Here is a 19,124-nt window from a genome sequence, read left to right as displayed (position 1 = left end):
AAGGACGCAGGTTCCAAGTGGCCTCCATCAAGAACAACTGAACTACATACATGTCTTTTCATGCAGTAGAAATAAGAAATACAGGGCTGGAGAGATGGCTCAGCGGTTAAGGTGCTTACCTGTGAAGGCTTTGGACCCAGGTTCAATTCCCCAGTACCCACATAAGCCAGATGAACAAGGTGGCACATGAGTCTGAAGTTCATCTGCACCCTGGCCTGTATCTCTTTTAAAAGTTCTTTTTTTTTTTTTCACCCTCTAATCAATAAATAAAATATTTAAAAAGAAAGAAAGAAGCAATAGAATGCTAGAGAGATGGCTCAGCAGTTAAGTGCTTTTTATTTTAATATTTGTTTATTTTTTATTTATCTATTTGAGAGTGACAGACCAAGAGGGAGAGAGGGAGGGAGGGAGAGGGAGAGAATGGGCGCGCCAGGGCCTCCAGCCACTGCAAACGAACTCCAGACGTGCGCGCCCCCTTGTGCATCTGGCTAACATGGGTCCTGGGGAATCGAGCCTGGAACCGTGGTCTTTAGGCTTCACAGGCAAGTGCTTAACTGCTGAGCCATCTCCCCAGCCCTAAGGTGCTTTTTTACAAAGCCAAGGTTCAACTCTCCAGTACCCACATAAAGTCAGATATATAAAGGGGTACATGCATCTGGAATTTGTTTGTAGTAGTAAAAGGCTCTGGTGTCTCCATTCTGTCTCTCTATGTCTCTCTCTCTTTGGCAATAAATACATTAAAAATTTTAAAGAAAAAAACAATAAGCAGTAGGCTGAAGCTTGGGACGAGTCAGAGGCAATTCTGAAGCAATAGAATCCAAATGGACCTGCATACAAGTAAGTAAACAGACATGAAAGTGTTGAAGGCGCTGAAAATGATGGCTCAGTGTGGGAAGCACTTGCTTGGCGAGCGTGAGTCCCCTGCTTCATGTCCCCAGGACCCACACAAAACTGGACTCGATAGTGCACGCGTCTAGAATCCCAGTGTCTTACAGCAAGATGGGAGGGAGGCACAGACGGGAGAATCCCTCGAAGCTCCCGGGCCAGCTTGTCTGGCAGAGTAACAATGAAGAGCGCCTACCTCAAGCCAAGGGAATGCAAGGGCCATTCCCCCCCCCCCCCCAGCTTTCCTTGACCTCCAGGGGCACACGCACCTGTGCTCACACATAAAAGAAGGCGGCCAGAGCCATGTTCCTTTCTCGTCAGGTCATTAATCCACCTTCCTCACCTTTTTGGCTGTAAAGACAGGCCGCAGCTCTGTTTCCTCGCTACACGAACGCGCAGATGGCGCGCATCCAGGTGGTGACTGCCGAGGTGACCGGCCGGGCAGAGAGAATGAAGGTCTAGACTCAGTGCTGCGAAGCGTGCATTGAATGAGATGTGCCTCGGCGTAGGATGGTTGGTGGCAGCGCATGTGATGAGGTGTGAGCAGCCCCTGGGCTGGGCAGCAGAGGGGCCTTAGGAGCCTGGCGGAGGTTAGGGTATGTTGTGCCAGTGGCCCCTCACAGTTCCAGAATTTTGATGAGCCCACATGTTATAGGACCTCTGTAAAAAAGAGATAAAAGTCTGGTGGGTTTCTATTTTTTTATTTATTTGTTTATTTATGAGAGACAGGAAGAAGCAGATAGAGAATGGGTATGCCAGGGCCTCTAGCCACTGCAAACACTCTGCATGCGCCACCTTGGGCATCTAGCTTATGTGAGTCCTGAGGAATCGAACTTGGGTCATTTGGCTTTGCAGACATATACCTTAACCTCTAAGCTATCTCTCCAGTGCTCCCTGATGGTGTTGATGGTGTGGTTGTAATGTTCTTGAGGCCGCCGCTGTCACTGTTGCTTTCTGACTTGCACCCCAGAACGCTGGGTGCACTGACAGCTCCCCATGGACAGCTAGCTGTCTGTTCTTCACTCTCCACTTCTGCACTCAGACTTCTGTTTCCGGTGCGGGTTGCTAACAGTTCCTGCTAGCTCACAGATCCCCTCCCCCCTTTTTTTGTATTCTGAGCTGATTCTGGGTTTTGAAGCTTGAATGAAGTCAAGCTGCTTGCCCAGTAAGACTGTTCGTCAGCATTTCCTGTTTTCATTCATGTTGTAAGTTGCATAGCTGTAACACAAAGAGAAAGGATTGCCAAGACAAAGAGTGATTGCGGCTTGTGCAAACACACGATTGCAGGTCTTATAAAATACCCAACTTTCCAAGGTTGACGTTGCATGCTTTTCAGGAAAAGTAAGCAGTATGATGTGAGCTTGCTTCGTGGTACAAGAACACACACACACACATACACATATCTCCACATTTTTTTTACTTAAACATTTAGCCTGTATCTCTTTTAAAAAGTTCTTTTTAAGGCTAGAGAGATGGCTTAGTAGTTAAAGCACTTGCTTGTGAAGCCTAAGGACCCAGCTTTGATTCCCCAGGACCCACATATAAGCCAGACGCACAACGCGGCACATGCATCTGGAATTCATTTGCAGTGGCCAGAGACCCTGACATGCACTATTTCTCTCTATCTGCCCTCTCTCAAATAACTAATTTCTTAATTTTTCTTTTAATTTTAATTTTGCAAGGAATAGAGAGAATATGAGCATACCAGGTTCTCTTGCCACTACAGGTGAACTCCAGATGCGTGCATCTGGCTTTATGTGGGTACTGGGGAGTTCAATGCAGGCCGCTAGGCTTTGCACACAAGTGCCTTTTGTCGCTAAGCTATCTCCCCTGCCCTCTAAACATTTCAGTTCTTTTTTCTTTTCTTTTTTTTGGGGGGAGGGGGTTACTAGGTAGGGTCTCAGGCTGGCCTGGAATTCATTATGTAGCCTCAGGGTGGCCTTGAACTCCCTGTGATCCTCGTACCTCTGCCCTGAGGTTACCCTGAGGCTACACAGTGAATTTTAGGTCAGCCTGAGCTAGAGTGAGGCCCTACCTCAGAAAACCAAAAAAAAAAAAAAAAAAAAAAGGAAAAAAGAAAGTGCTTCTCACATTTGCAAATTCTGAGTACCCACCAGCCCATCTTTCCTGTGCTGTTTTTCTTAGCGGCCCAACCCTTGAAAACAAACAAGACCAGATGAGAGACGATCGCACGCCCTGTTTCAGGCCAGCTTCTAGGGTCTGGGAACGTTGCACTCTCCTCTGCTTTCCGCAGCACCTTTTGCCCCTGTATCTCCTTTGTGTTTGGCAGCCAAAAAATCCCTGGACCTTTGCAACCACATCCTGTTTCCTTCCCCTCTCTCAGGTTTCTTTATTGACGCTTCCCTTCATTTGTTTCCAATTTGTGTCTTAAAATACGGAATGAAACTCAGCCAACCCTATGTCAAGATGGCCACATTGTTGTCAGTGGTGGTATTTTATACCTCTTCTCAAAACTGAATATGGGGGCTGGAAAGGTGGCTGGGCGGTTAACGCTCTTGCCTGCAAAGCCTAAGGACCCATGTTCAACTCCAGATCCCCCGTAAGCCAGACGCACAGATGAGGCAATTGCAAGGTTGCACATGCCCACTAGGTGGCGCAAGTGTCTGGCATTTGAGTTCAGTGGCTGAGGCCCCAGTGTGCCAATTCTCTCCCAAATGTAATTAAAAAAAAAAAACTGAATATGGTAAGAAAAAGGAGGACCAGTATAGGGAAGACTAAGGACTTTTTTTTTGTTTTGTTTGGTTTTCTGAGATAGGGTCTCGCTAGCTCAGGCTGACCTGGAATTCTCTAGTCTCAGGGTGGCTGTGAACTTTCAGTGATCCTCCTACCTCTGCATGCCAAGTGCTGGGATAAAAGGCATGCACCACCATGCCTGGCCCCTTTTTTTTTTAATTTTTAAAATTTTTATTAGCATTTTCCATGATTATAAAAAAAATATCCCGTGGTAATTCCCTCCCTCACCCCCCAACACTTTCCCCTTTAAAATTCCATTCTCCATCATATTACCTCCCCATCTCAATCATTGTACTTACATATATACAATATCAACCTATTAAGTACCCTCCTCCCTTCCTTTCTCTTCCCTTTATGTCTCCTTTTTACCTTACTGGCCTCTACTACCAAGTATTTTCATTCTCACGCAGAAGCCCAGTCATCTGTAGCTAAGATCCACATATGAGAGAGAACATGTGGCGCTTTGCTTTCTGGGCCTGGGTTACCTCACTTAGTATAATCCTTTCCAGGTCCATCCATTTTTCTGCAATTTTTTTTTTTTTTTTTTTTTTTTTTGAGGTAGGGTTTTGCTCCAGCCCAAGCTGACCTGGAATTTACTCTGTAGTCTCAGGATGCCCTTGAACTCACAGTGGTCCTCCTACCTCAGCCTCCCAAGTGCTGGGATCGTAGGCGTGCACCACCACACCATGCTAAAGTGCTCAGATTTTCAAGGAGACTCCGTGGCTGCGAAGAAGAAGAAGGTTCATTCTCGGACACCGTCCCTGCCCTGCAGAGCTCACAAGCTGACGGAGCTGCTTCCGTCAACACCCACCCCGCTGGGAAGCACCCACAGCAACACATCCTGCCAGTGGCTCGTATGAAAAGTGGGCACACGGGAGCTGGAAGGCAACGGGGAGCAGGTTTTCAAAATGTTACACGTTGAAACCTGCATCAAGTTCTAGGTCCTTGAACCCTACGCTGCAGTTCCAGTCGGCCAGAAAGCTCGTCCTAATGGTGGAAACAGTGGCTCCTCCAGTCCTGGTGGATCCTTCCGCTTCTTTCTGCCAAGCTGATTCTGCTCTTGCTGTCACCTTCCCCCCACGTCCGTTGTTTCCTCCCCCATCTTCCAGCCCCCAGCCTCCATCCCCTTACTTCTCTCTGGGGAAAAGTCCTGTGTGTTCCTTAAAACCCTTTCTCCTCCCCGCCCCCAACTCCAAGACAGCCCACCCGCATGCTATGCCCCACAATTTTTAAATTAGTTTTTATTTTATATTAATTATAACAGGTCATTCTCTTTTATCCCCCTCGCCCCAGCTCCCTTTACCCTGGAGGCCCTCCTCAGTGAGGTTATAGCAATCACTATGACGTCATGAAGAATGCATTCGGTCCCTGCCGGTAGACACCCCACGGTTAGTTGAACAAGAGTGTCTCCCCACCGTCCCACAAGTTCTAGAGCACGGTACCCCTAAAGCCCCCCTCTACCATTGAGAAAAATACCCAGGCATTGCAGAACTCAACCAGTGCTTAAGGTTTAATGCAAGTGGGAGAACTGTGCTTTTTGTCAGTATGGCCCATTTGTTTTAGTGAACTCACCAGAAAACATTAGCTAGATATTTCGCCGTGCTGATAAGGTCATGTAATCCTCCCCCAGGTCATAGGAGAACACAGAACTGGGGGAGGGGGGTCAATAATTCACCTGGGCTGTGATTCCTAACCTTTAGGATGGTCTCACATCATCCAAAGGTTGTCAACACATTCATGTTTCCTGCTTTGATGGCCACTCTATAATGACCCGAGACAGAAGCTGGCTGAAGGGCTTCTCTGGAGTCCACTGTGCCACCAATGTCGTAAAGTTTGCATTTGCTCTCCTGGGGGAAGGCAGGAAATATTAAGTAATCACCTCCAGGTTTTTTTCTTTTTTCTTTTTTTTTTTTAATTTTGGTTTTTCGAGTTAGGGTCTCACTCTAGCTCAAGCTGACCTGGAATTCACTATGTAGTCTCAGGGTGGCCTCAAACTCATGGTGATTGATCCTCCTACCTCTGCCTCCCGAGTGCTGGGATTAAAGGCGTGCACCACCACACCCAACTATCACCTCCAGTTTTAACCAATAGTAACATATTCCTAAAAAATTGGATCAGTGATTAAAGTTGCTTGCTTGTAAAGCCTACTAGCCCAGGTTCCATTCCCCAGTACCCAGGTAAAGCCAGACGCACAAAGTGGCTCATGCATCTAGAGTTCGTTTGCAGTTGCAGGAAGCCCTGGTACACCCATACACACATTCTCTCTTCCAAATGAATCGATAAAAATATTTTTAAAACGTGGAGGGCTAGTGGTTAAGGTTATGGTGGTCAGTCATTAAGGTACTTGCTTGCAGCACCTAAGGACCCAGGTTTGATTTCCATGTAAGCCAGATGTACATGCATCTGGGGTTCGTTTGCAGTGGATAGAGGTCCTAGTGTGCCCATTTTCCCTCTCCCTTCCTTTCTCTCTCTGTCTCCCTTTCTCTTTCTCTCTCAAATTTTATATAGGGGCTGGAGAGATGGCTTAGCGGTTAAGCGCTTGCCTGTGAAGCCTAAGGACCCCGGTTCGAGGCTCGGTTCCCCAGGTCCCATGTTAGCCAGATGCACAGGGGGCGCACGTGTCTGGAGTTCGTTTGCAGAGGCTGGAAGCCCTGGCGCGCCCATTCTCTCTCTCTCTCTCCCTCTATCTGTCTTTCTCTCTGTGTCTGTCGCTCTCAAATAAATAAATAAAAAATGAACAAAACAAATTAAAAAAATTTTTGATATAGATATATCACAAAATTGTCCCACTACTGTGAAAAAAGGAATGTCCTTTAAAATTGTCCTGCCATAAATTTCTACAAAGAAAATCTGATAAAATACAGAGTGTGTCGGGGGGGCGGGAATGACTAGAAACAAACTATGACACAGATTTATGAAGATGTCATGATGAGTGAAGCCTGTTATTTTGTATATTAACCTAGACATTTTATGATAAAGACTACTTAATAAAATAACTTGCAGCTATATTCATTCCAAAGTGAATATTTTTAAAGAGATGTTTCATAATTTGTCAAAAGCATATCAGTGCTCATAAAAACTTTTTTTTTTAATTCTCTGACTCCATAACCTCAGCCTTGGGAATTTCTTCCAAGAACATAATTTGAAAGAAGCAAAGCTCATGTGTACAGATGTTTTCTGTATAGCATTATATGTATTGGAAATGGCCCAAGTGCTCAATAATATGGGAACAATTGTATAAATTTTGGTGCATCATCTTAACAGAATTGTAAGCTGCCACATATAATCGTAAATTTTGAAAGTTTGTAATCCAGCAAGAAATAATCATGGCAAAGGAGGAACCAAATGCCGTGTATTCTAGAAAAAATAGGCACAAGAAGTACTGTAAGGGGAAAGTAAGAATTTGATGTAATTAAAGTTAGAGATTGCATGTGAACTTTTTTATGACCTTTAATTCATGGTAAAATCTATATTTAGTCAATACTAGGGATAAGCATCTTCATTTGTTTCCTATTTTTAAAAAATTGGGTGGAGTTGAAAATTTGAGCCTAGGGAAGGACCTCACTCATGCTGGGCAAGCGTTTCGCTATGGAGCTACAGCCTCGTCCCAAATACCGCGGGTGTGCTCTCGTGTGCCCCAGCGATTGTCAAGATGCCAGTCCTAGCCAGGCGTGGTGGTGCACGCCTTTAATCCCAGCATTCCGGAGGCAGAGGTAGGAGGATCGCTGTGAGCTCAAGGCCACCCTGAGACTACATAGTGAATTCCAGGTCAGCCTGGGCTAGAGTGAGACCCTACTTAAAAAAAAAAAAAAAGATGTCAGCCGTCACTTTCTACCTTGTTTGGCAGAGTATGTCTGCTGCTTCTCGAGACTCACCTGACTCTGCCCCCCATTGCCATGGGCATGTTGGGATTACGTGTGCATATGTGTGTGTGTGTACGTGCGCTTTCACACACTACTGGTGTCTGTGGAAATAAGATCTTTTTAATTTTTTTATTTTTTTTATTTTTATTTTTTTGGTTTTTCAAAGTAGGGTCTCACTCTGGACCAGGCTGACCTTGTATTTACTCTGTATTCTCAGGGTGGCCTCGAACTCACGGCGCTCCTCCTACCTCTGCCTCCCAAGTGCTGGGATTAAAGGCGTGTGCCACCACACCCGGCTGCAAATACTATCTTTAAATGGTGCATATTCCAAAAACACTATTTTTTCACATCAGTATTCCCTGGCTAAAGTGCATGCCTTTAATCCCAGCACATGGGAGGCAGAGGTAGTTGGATCGTTGTGAGTTCAAGGCTAGCCTGGGACTACCGAATGAGTTCCAGGTCAGTCTGGGCTGGAGAGAGACCCCTACCTCAAACAAACAAACAAAATAAGCAGTGTGTGTCCCAAATTATAATGAAGTCATTTTCATTTTGCATGCGGAGTCTTATTAAAATGCTTGTTCTGAGCCGGGCTTGGTGGCACACGCCTTTAATCCCAGCACTCGGGAGGCAGAGGTAGGAGGATCGCCAAGAGTTCGAGGCCACCCTGAGATTACATAGTAAATTCCAGGTCAGCCTGAGCCAGAGTGAGACCCTACCTCGAAAAACCGAAAAAAAAAAAAAAAAATGCTTGTTCTAATTGAGTCGGTCTCATGGGACCCAAGACGCCACCTTTCTGTCACCCCCCGGGGATCGGTGCTGCTGTGGGTCTGTAGGTTGGGCACCGAGGAGCGAGGCCTGAAGCACTCCCTTGGGGAAAACGTGCTGCTGCTGACCCCACTGACCGGCGTGGTTATGGAAGGCAGTGCTGATCTTCTGTCTGCTCTCCTCCCCCCCCCCGCCCCCCTCTCGTGCCATGGTCACATTGCCGCCAGATGGGAGAGGGGTCCATAGAAACAAGACTCAGGGCTGGAAAGGTGGCTGGGCGGTTATGGCGCTTGCCTGCAATGCCCAAGACCCAGGTTCAATTCCCCGGTACCCATGTTCACAAAGTGATGCATGCATCCGGAGTTCATTTGCAGTGGCTATGGGCCCCTGGTGCATTCTTTCTCTCCCACGCTCTCTGTATCCTTCTCCTTTTTTCCTTGCAAACAAGTTTTTAAAAATTAGGGGGGGGGGTAAGGATCTCAGAGCAGAGGAAATACCTTAGTTGGTAAAGTGCCTGTCACATGATTGTGAGGGCCTATGTTTGGATGTCCAGCATCCACACAAACCTGGGTGTGGCGACTGGCCTCTAACCCAAGTGGGTGGAGGTGAAGACAAAGAGGATCCTCAGAGCTCACTGGCTAGCATGTTTGGCTGAATCAATGAGCTCTGGGGGTCAACAAGAGACCCTGTCTTAAAGAACAGAGTGGAGGGCTGGAGAGATGGCTTAGCGGTTAAGCGCTTGCCTGTGAAGCCTAAGGACCCCGGTTCGAGGCTCGGTTCCCCAGGTCCCACGTTAGCCAGATACACAAGGGGGCGCATGCGTCTGGAGTTCGTTTGCAGAGGCTGGCTGCCCTGGCGTGCCCATTCTCTCTCTCTCCCTCTATCTGTCTTTCTCTCTGTGTCTGTCGCTCTCAAATAAATAAATAAATAAATAAAAATTAAAAAAAAAAAAAAGAACAGAGTGGAGAGCGGTCAAAGAAAACAGCCAATATCAACATCCAGCCTCCAAATGCATGCTCACACCCCTGCACATACAGGCACAGCCACTTGCACGCACATGCACACACACACACTTTAAAAAAGCAAAAATATCTCTGTAATTCTGGAATTAGGATGTTGTCTTCTGGGTCTGGAGACATGGCTTAGCTGTTAAGGCACTTGCCTGCAAAGCCAAAGGACTTAGGTTCGATTCCCCAGGACCCACGTAAGCCAGATGTACAAGGTGGCGCATGCATCTGGAGTTCATTTGCAGTAGCTAGAAGCCCTGGTCTGCCTAGTCTCTCTCTATCTGCCTCTTTCTCACTCTCTCTGCCTCTGTCAAATAATAAATAAATTAAAATAAACTTTTTGGGGGCTGGAGAGATGGTTTAGCAGTTAAGCGCTTGCCTGTGAAGCCTAAGGATCCCGGTTCGAGGCTTGATTCCCCAGGACCCACGTTAGCCAGATGCACAAGGGGGTGCACACATCTGGAGTTCATTTACAGTGGATGAAAGCCCTGGCATGCCCATTCTCTCTCTGCCTCTTTCTCTCTGTGTCTGTTGCTCTCAAACAAATAAATAAAAATGAAAATAAATTTTTTAAATATTTTTTTTAAAAAAGATGATGTCTTCCATCAAATCTCACAATCAGCATTCTTAAGCCATTCAACTGACTTATAGTTTATCAATAAAAATAATGACGGGCATTCCAATGTAAATAATGTAATGTAATGTGTATGATAAAAGAGTAAAAAAGGATCTTGTAGAATAAGCTGTCATTGCCCATTGATACAATTTAGAGCCTGTTTTCAAAGTTGTAAAACCCCATCTGTGTTTTGAGTTATATCATTGGAAAGAAAGATCTTGGCCTGGGCAGTAAATCCTTTCAGCCTGGTGGTGTGTAACAGGGTAGAAAGCCGCCTTTTCAGAGCATGTGCTAAGGCAGAGCCTCCTCCATGGCAGGAGAGAGGAGGTTTGCCTCTGCGTAGGTACGGGGTGCAATGATGTGTAGTGACCTCACGGTGGCCCAGAGCCCAGGCTGTCCCGCGAGCTGGAATTGCTATTAATGGTCATGGACGGTTGCCAAGACCTACTGTGATTTTCAGTAGATAACAGCGCATCTCCTCCTTGCTTCCCCACAGTGACCGAAGCTGGCTTTGGGGCTGATATTGGGATGGAGAAATTCTTCAACATCAAATGCCGAGCATCTGGCCTGGTCCCCAACGCGGTCGTGCTGGTGGCCACCGTACGAGCTCTGAAGATGCACGGAGGGGGGCCGAGTGTAAGTTCTCACGCTTTCCTTTTCCTCCTTGCTGGCTCTCACCTGTAATCCCAGCGCTCAGGACACTGAGGCAGGAGGATCACTATGAGCTCCAGACCAGCCTGGGGCTAGGGAGTTAAGAAAAAAAAAATTAAGATGAAGTAGAATTAGCATTTGAGATGTTTATGCCTTCTTAATGTCTCCCGTTTTTGGAATGTTTCCTTTCTTCACAGATCACCACCATCGGGCACTTGAGTTTATAGTTCATTCACGTGTGCAGTGATGCCACACGTCACTTGTCAGTAACATTTTGGATAGGAGAACCAGGAAACCACTCATTTTTTTGGCGGGAGGGGGGTGTCAAGGTAAGGTCTTACTCTAGTCCAGGCTGACCTGGAATTCACTATGGAGTCTCAGGGTGGCCTCAAACTCAAGTCCTCCATCCTCTGCCTCCTGAATTCTGGGATTAAAAGCGTGCACTACCATGCCCAGCTCTGAAACCACTCTTTAGTCTTAATATTTGTTTCCAGGTTCTGTGATCATGTGGAGGGGCAGGGGAGGGTAGAGGTGAGGTTTGGAGTGATGGGTTTGCCTGCTGAGGGTTTTCAGTGCACGTCCACAGATAGGTGTTTTGTTCCCTGATGTGATAGCTCATCAAGTTTCACATGAAGCTACTGTCCTTTTGAGCCATTTCCTGGTTCCTGAATTCTAATATTCGTTTTTAAAATTATTTTATTTATTTATTTGAGAGAGAGAGAGAATGGGCATACCAGCGCCTCTAGCCACTGCAAATGTACTCCAGATACATGCACCACCTGGTGCATCTGGGTACTGGGGAACTGAACCTGGTTCCCTAGGCTTCGCACACAAGTGCCTTAACCACTGAGCCATCTCTGAAGCCCTGAACTTTCATATTCTTAGTACTCTATCATTATTAACCCATCTCACCCATCTCTGTGTTGTTCCTTCTTATGTGAAACAATTCTACAGTAATGTTTTTGATCCTGTATTATTTCTTCTTCCTTATGATATCATTACATAAATAGCAACTTGACTATGTAGTCTCAGGCTGGCCTTGAACTCACAACAGTCCTCCAACCTCTGCCTCCTGAGTGCTGGGATTAAAGGCGTGTGCCACCATGCCCAGCTATAAAAATGTATTTTTTAAATGTATGTTTATTTTTATTTATTTATTTGAGAGCAACAGACAGAGAAAGAGGCAGAGAGAAAGAGAGAGGGAGAACGGGTGCACCAGGGCCTCTAACCACTGCAAATGAACCTAGACGTGTGCACCCCCTTGTACATCTGACTAACGTGGATTCTGGGGAATTCATCCTCGAACTGGGGTCCTTAGGTTTCACAGGCAAGCACTTAACTAATAAGCCATCTCTCCAGCCCTATAGAAATATTTTTAAGTGACTGATAGAGTAAGCATATCTTTGTACTGTTTCTTAATTGTTATTTATTTTTATTTCAGGTAACTGCTGGAGTCCCTCTAAAGAAAGAATATACAGAGGAGGTAAGAAAGACTGTTTAAATACTTACGTGAGGGGTCATTCAAACCAGTAGTCATTGAGTTCTGGTTAACCATCAGTAAATGTCCCTTCTGCCAAGGCCTCTTAGAAATGTGCTTCTCTAAGAATCCACATGGAAATGAATACAGTAAAGGGATTAAAACTATCCATCCAGGGCTGGAGAAGATGGCTTAGCTGTTAAGGCATTTTGCCTGCAAAGCCAAAGGATCCCGGTTTGATTCTTCAAAACCCACCACGTAAGCCATATGCACAAGGAAGCCCATGCATCTGGAGTTCGTTTGCAGTGGCTAGAGGCCCTGACCCATCCATTCTCTCCCTCTCTCTCTCTCTCTCTCTCTCTCTCTCTCTCTCTCTCCCTCTCCCTCTTTCTCTTTCTTTCTCTCTCTCTTTCTCAAATAGATAAATAAAATATACTTTAAAAAAAAAAACTAGCCACCTCTTAGATCTCAAGGAAAGATCTGTCCCTGGTTCAGCCACTAGAACTGTCAGAACCCACGGTCTCCAGGGAAGAAACAAAGGAGTGACTGCTGGGGCTGGAAAGATGCTTAGCAGTTAAGGCTTGATTTCCCAGCATGCACATAGAGTCAAATGCACATAATGGCCCATGCATCTGGAGTTCGTTTACAGTGGCTAGAGGCCCTGATCTACCCATTCTCTCTCTCTGTGTGTGTCTCTCTCTCTCTCTCCCTCTCTCTATCCCTCTGCTTGCAAATAAATACATAAAATATTTTTTAAGCGTAGTTTAGCTAGGTGTGATGGCACACGCCTTTAATCCCAGCATTTGGGAGGCAGAGGTAGAGGATCTCTGTGAGTTCAAAGGCAGCCGGAGATTAATTTCAGGTTAGCCTGAGCTAGAACGAGACCCTACCTTGAAGAAAAAGAAAAAAAACAAAACAGGGAGGGGGTGCATAGCCTATATCCCTGTCTTCTTTAGTTGTAGAAGAAAAAAAAAACAAACTGACTCTTGGAATACACACGGTACCACTTAACTCCTATAGGTGGCGCCATGGCTCTGAGCCTGAAGAGCTAGACAGGGTTCCTTGGTATCCCAGGAACTTGGGCCTCTTCCCTGCCACCCCCCATGGGATGCAGGGCATGGGCATGTTGCTTACATTTGGTAGCCAGTGCTCCCAAGAGATGGTTGCTCGCCTCATAACCCACACTTGTCACTGGACCCAAAACAGAAATTATTGTGAAAATGAACCACTTCCCTTTACAAACATCTATCTTGGAGGCAGTGACTTAGGTGTCTTTTTTGGAAGCTTCTAGGCCAATGAAGTAAGAAAAACAGAAGCACAGCGTACCAGTGTGGTGATGACAGTCTTTCTTGGGAGGTGTGGCAGGCATGACCCGGGTCCACTTTCCTTTCAGAACATCCAGCTGGTGGCCGACGGCTGCTGTAACTTGCAGAAGCAGATTCAGATCGCTCAGCTCTTCGGGGTCCCTGTTGTGGTGGCATTGAATGTGTTCAAGTGAGTCAAGACTCCTGCTGTTATGTTTGGGGGGCCACCCTGTGGGACCACATTTGTGTCCTGAGGACACTTGGTCTTTCAGAGCCTCATCTAAACATATACAGAATGACGCGGCTTTTTCTATTTGTTTGGTTTGGTTTCCTTTTTCACAAACATTTTCTTGAAATGTTATTGGGAAAATAAAACTCATATAGAAAATTACCATGACTTTGGCTTTACAAAATTTCTACTCAGCAGTTCTGTCAGAAAGGCTGAGGGATCAAAAAGAAACCTTACGTAGTTTTCTCTATTAAAAGCCCTTAACAAGTTCACATATGAGGGTTGTGTTGGAGAAGACTCTTTCTCCACACTTCTCTTCAGGTCTGACTTATTTAAACACGATGTGACCACTTTTGATGTTGAAAATACATTCAGCGTTAGGGAGTGAAGGTCTGTGTAAACGGTTGGGAGCTCTTTAAATCCATCGCTAAGTGGATACAAATGCAAAACCACCGCGTTTTCATCACCAGGACCGACACCCGCGCCGAGATTGACCTGGTGTGTGAGCTGGCGAAGCGGGCCGGGGCCTTCGATGCGGTGCCCTGCTACCACTGGTCCGCTGGGGGGAGAGGCTCGGTGGACCTGGCTCGGGCCGTGAGGGAAGCTGCCAACAAAAGAAGCCGATTCCAGTTCCTCTATGATGTCCAGGTAAGCTGTGGCTACCGTGACAACAGGGGGCGACGGCGGCTCTCATATCTCGCACAGGGCCAGCGATCAGCGCCTTATTACATAGGTCCTTGAAGCCACCCTGATCACACTATAGAAAAGGACATTCAAGACCAAGGGTGGTAAATCCCCTGCCAAGGTCGTGCCCTGCCCCCCACCCCAAAGCCTGTGCTCTTAGAGACAATGTCTGCTCCTGAATAGCTGGCCCAAGGGAGGGAGTGCGCTGGACGGTACGTGGACAGCTAATGCCTGCAGCCACAAGACGCCTGAGCAGTTTTACAGGGCTTGTGAGCCCAGGCGAGATATTTTCCCTGTCCAGTTCTGCTGGGGTTTCTTCTTTCCCATGGCTTTTAAAAAAATACTTATTTATTTGGCAGAGAAAGGGAGGGGAGAGGGCTAGAGAGATGGCTTAGTGGTTAAGCGCTTGCCCGTGAAGCCTAAGGACCCCGGTTTGAGGCTCAATTCTCCAGGACCCACGTTAGCCAGATGCGCAAGGGGGCGCACACATCTGGAGTTCATTTGCAGTGGCTGGAGGCCCTGGTGTGCCCATTCTCTCCCTCTCCCTCTCTCTCTTTCTGTCTCTCTCTCTGCCTCTTTCTCTCTCTGTCACTCTGAAAGAAAGAAAGGAAGGAAGGAAGAGAGGGAGGAAGGGAGAGAGAAACTAGACCCTCCGGGGCCTCCAGCCACTGCACATGAACTCCAGATGCGTGCGCCCCCTTGCGTGTCTGGCTAATGTGGGTCCTGGGGAATTGAACCTGGGTCCATTGGTTTACAGGCAAACAACTTAATCATTAAGCCATCCCTCCAGCCCTCTCCCATGGCTTTCTTGAGCTGTTTTTTTTTTTTCCATTGTCATAAACTACATATATCAATTACCATTTTTTGGTGCTTGTGATAGTTTGAATCTATGATCCCCAATAGACGCAGGTGTTATTAACAATTGAGTTTGCAGCTTTTGCCCCTAGCAGACTCGTGACAGATTTGGGTTCCAGCCTAAGGAATGCAGAGTGCTTGAGCTCTGCCGGGGTCCCTGCGGTCAGGTGTTTGCTGGTGGTGGCTTTGCACTCCCTTGTGGACCTGTGAAAGGGGGCCAGCTTCTTCCACCAGTACGGAACTTGCCCTGGATCTGGAGACCCGTCGCAGCGGCGTGGAGCTGGCTGTGAGGAGTGCCGAGTTCAGGGGTATGAAGCACCTTCGCGTCACTGTGAACCCGATTTCAGGAACTCCTCTCATCCTGTCAGGGAGATAGCTCAGAAGATAAAGCATTTGTCGCACAAGCAGGAGTACGTACCTGAGCTTGTAGTAAATAGAGGCCCCGTAGAATCACAGCGCAGCAACGGCGAGAAAGGAGGCAGAGATGAGAATCTCCTGGAAGCTTGCCGGGCAGCTAACCTGGCACACACAGCAAGGCATGAGAGACCCTGCCTCAATCAAGGTAGAAGGCAAGGACTGATTGATACACAAGACGGTCCTCTGGGGCTGGAGAAATGGCTTAGTGGTTAAGGCACTTGCCTACAAAGCCTAAGGACCCGGGTTTGATTCCCCAGTACCCACGTACGCCAGATGCAGAAGTTGGTGCATGCATCTGGAGTTTGTTTGCAATGGCTGGAGGTCCTGGTATACCCATTCTTTCTGTATATCTGCCACTCTCTTTCTCTCAAATAAATTAATTAATTAAATATTTTTTTAAAAAGACTGTCCTGTGACCACACTCACACATATGAAGACACACATACACACACACAAGCGGATACTAGATATATCCCATTTAACACTCATTCCCTCTCTCCACAGCTTCTGCAAGCCACCCTTATGCTTTCTGTCTCTATAACTTGACAATTTTACATATTCATATAAAGGAAGCATATAGTACTGGGTCCTTTTGTACTTAGGGCTTTCTCACTCAAAGCAGTACTCGTATGTTGTAGCATGTATCAGAATTTTCTTGTTAGAGCTGGGCATGGTGGTGCATGCCTTTAATCCCAGCACTGGGGATTAAAGGGTGAGGTAGGAGTTTCCCTGTGAGTTCAAAGCCAATTTGGGACTACAGAGTATGTTCCAGGTCAGCCTGTGCTAGAGGGAGACCTTAGCTCAAAAAATCAAAAGAGTAATTTTATTGTTCATCGGTAGGGCTAAATGTTGTTTTGCTGTAGGTATACACTATGTTTTGTTAACAAACATGGATTGCTTTTACCTTTTGACTGTTAATATATGTATGCGTTCAGAGCTGTGAGTGTATGTGTTCAGAGAAGCATGTGTGGTAACATATCTTCATGACTGCTTTGCATTCTTAAGGCTATGTAGCCAACAATGGGAATCCCGAGTTTTCTAACATCTCTCTCTCTATCTATATGGCTTTGTGTTATGTTTTTTGTTTTTTTGAGGTAGGGTTTCAATCTAGTCCAGGCTGACCTAGAATTCGCTATGTAGTCTCAGGGTGGCCTTGAACTCAAGGTGATCCTCCTACCTCTGCCTCCTGAGTGCTGGGATTAAAGGTGTGTGCCACCACGCCTGGCTATATATACTTTTTATTATTTTAGTTTTTATTTGACAGAAAGAGGGAAAGAGAGAAAGAATGGGTGCACTAGGGCCTCCAGCCACTGCAAACAAATTCCAGATGTGTGCAACCCCTTGTGCATGTGGCTAATGTAGGTCCTGGGGAATCGAACCTGGGTCCTTTGGCTTTGCAGGCAAACGCCTTAACCACTAAGCCATCCCTCTAGTATATTTTTGACTTTATTTCTTTTGTGTGTGTATGTGTGCCCGTGTGCATGTGTGAACTTGCAAGGGCCACAGCACACACGTGGAGGTCAGAGGACAAGCTTGTTTGAAGCAGCTTCTCTCACTGATCACCGCGGAGTTTGCCGGTGAGCTGGCCCACAGACTTCCAAGGGGTGAGCCCGTCTCCACCTCAGCTTGTGTCTGGCTTGCCGTGGATTTTGGAGATCCAAACTCACGTATTCATCCTTGGGTGGCTAGTTCTTAACCCACTGAGCCATCGCCGCAAGCGCCTCCCCCTACAACCGTTTTAACACATCTGGACAGTGAGCCAGGGAAATTGTATGGCTAAGAAAAAAAAAAAAAACAATAATTGTTACACTTTATTTGCTTAGAATTTCCACTTCCACACATCTTTCCAGGCGCTCCTCCTCATGCTCCCAGCTGGGATGTGGACTCAGCTCTTAATTATAGTTAATGGCTGACGCTCAGATGTCACACAGAACTGAGCTCAAATCTGGACCAAGCCTCTTACGACCCATGAAAATTGGGGCACGCTCCCTGATGCGTGTGCACCTTGGCTTCCTTGTGAACACATTAGCAAGGACCAGCTTCACAAGTTACTGGGAGGCCCACCCAGTGAGCGTCATAGTGCGGGGGCCGGTGGTGGCAGCTCTCCCTTGTGTTACGTTCCTTCCAGAAACACAGAGAATGTTCTGGAAGCTACCTTCAATCATTCTCTTGTAACTCCAGCGAACAGCATTAATAAAACTTCAAGCCAATATTAGAAGCCAGCCTTCCTAAATACACTGTGAGAAGCGATCCTCAACGCGTTTGACAAAGACTCGTGTGATATTTTTGTTTCTCGGTGAGAACCAAGAGTCACTTTTGTGCCGTGGGAGGGACGGCACTGAAGAGCTGGCCTGACATTCAGGGTCCACATCTTCTCTGAAATCGGGAGTTGGCTGAAAACGGTCTCCCTGTCCTTCTTCTATCCTTGTAAACACTCTGAAGTGTGACCTTGACAGCGAGGCAGGCTAGTGCTTATTTTTGTTAGAAGGTCTTTCCACTTGCTTGCTGGGGCCATTCTCTGGGACACAATGATGGCTGGATGGAGGAAGACCAAAGCGCACCAGAAAACTGCCCAGCACATGAGACAACCTCCCAGCTGGCCATGCTGGGTTTCAGAACTGGGACACACTCAACGCCCTAGGGTTGAGGGGTGCTGGTCTTTTTCAAGACAGGGTGGGTTTTGTTTTGTTTTAGTCAAGAAATTGTTTTGTATTTTTTTAAGATTCAAACTGGAACATATTTCAGTTGTTGGTGGGATACCCTTTAATTAAACTTAGCGACATTTGCCACCAAAACCTCAAATTTTACATAAATTAAAAGGCATGTAAACATGCATCTGTGTTTATGTCTGTATATATAAAGTGGGTTTTTAAAAAATATTTTATTTATTTATTTATTTATATATTTATTTGACAGAGAAAGAGAGAGAATGGGCATGCCAGGGCCTCCAGCCACTGCAAAGAAAGTCCAGATGCTTGTGCCCTCTTGCGCATCTGGCTAACGTGGGCCCTGGGGAATTAAACCTGGGTCCTTTGGCTTTGTAGGCAAATGCCTTAATCACTGAGCCATCTCTCCAGCCCTAAAGTGGAGGGGATTTTTTTTTTTTTTTTTTGTGACAAAACTACATATGTCACAAATCTGTCATATTTCACTGTATACTAGATACACTCACATTGTACAGTGGGGTAGAATTAGTAAAATCTTAAAACATACAGTGATATTTATTCATCTCTGCATATGTTTCATATTTCACACACGCAGGAGAAAGGACGCCTGCCTCCTCTCTCCTGTCCTCCCTGTTGCCTTGCCCGTGGTCAGGCTGTGCCTGCCGGCCTTTTCCCTTCCTCGCTGAACTCTGAACTCGTCTGTTTTTCTGCCCTGTGCATCTGACTTTACTTGGGTACTGGGGAATCGAACTCTGGTCCTTAGGCTTTTCAGGCAAGCATCTTAACTGCTGAGCCATCTCTCCAGCCCTGAACTAGACAGTTTTTGGATGCGCGAGCAGACCAGCATACTCCAGTGATCCTCCTTTCCACACACGCCTTGGTACTGGGGTTGCAGGCATGCACGGCCGCACCTGGCTTGCTGTTTTATTTTCTTTTAAAACATTAATAAAA

General features: G+C 46.4%; 1 protein-coding gene across 1 annotated transcript in view; it reads left to right on the top strand.

The window, feature by feature from the left end:
• Mthfd1l (methylenetetrahydrofolate dehydrogenase (NADP+ dependent) 1 like) overlaps positions 1 to 19,124 on the top strand; it is a 233,366-nt gene that overhangs the window by 136,196 nt on the left and 78,046 nt on the right. The window contains exons 21-24 of the mRNA XM_045158475.1: positions 10,387 to 10,526; positions 11,983 to 12,024; positions 13,412 to 13,512; positions 14,022 to 14,199. Coding sequence (XP_045014410.1) covers positions 10,387 to 10,526; positions 11,983 to 12,024; positions 13,412 to 13,512; positions 14,022 to 14,199 — 461 coding nt within the window. The remainder of the gene's footprint in view (positions 1 to 10,386; positions 10,527 to 11,982; positions 12,025 to 13,411; positions 13,513 to 14,021; positions 14,200 to 19,124) is intronic.

The sequence above is a fragment of the Jaculus jaculus genome, chromosome 9, assembly GCF_020740685.1.
Source record: "Jaculus jaculus isolate mJacJac1 chromosome 9, mJacJac1.mat.Y.cur, whole genome shotgun sequence".
Classification (NCBI taxonomy): Eukaryota; Metazoa; Chordata; class Mammalia; order Rodentia; family Dipodidae; genus Jaculus; species Jaculus jaculus.
The sequence above is the reverse complement of the archived record's forward strand: the minus strand, read 5'-3'. Positions and strand labels throughout refer to the sequence as shown.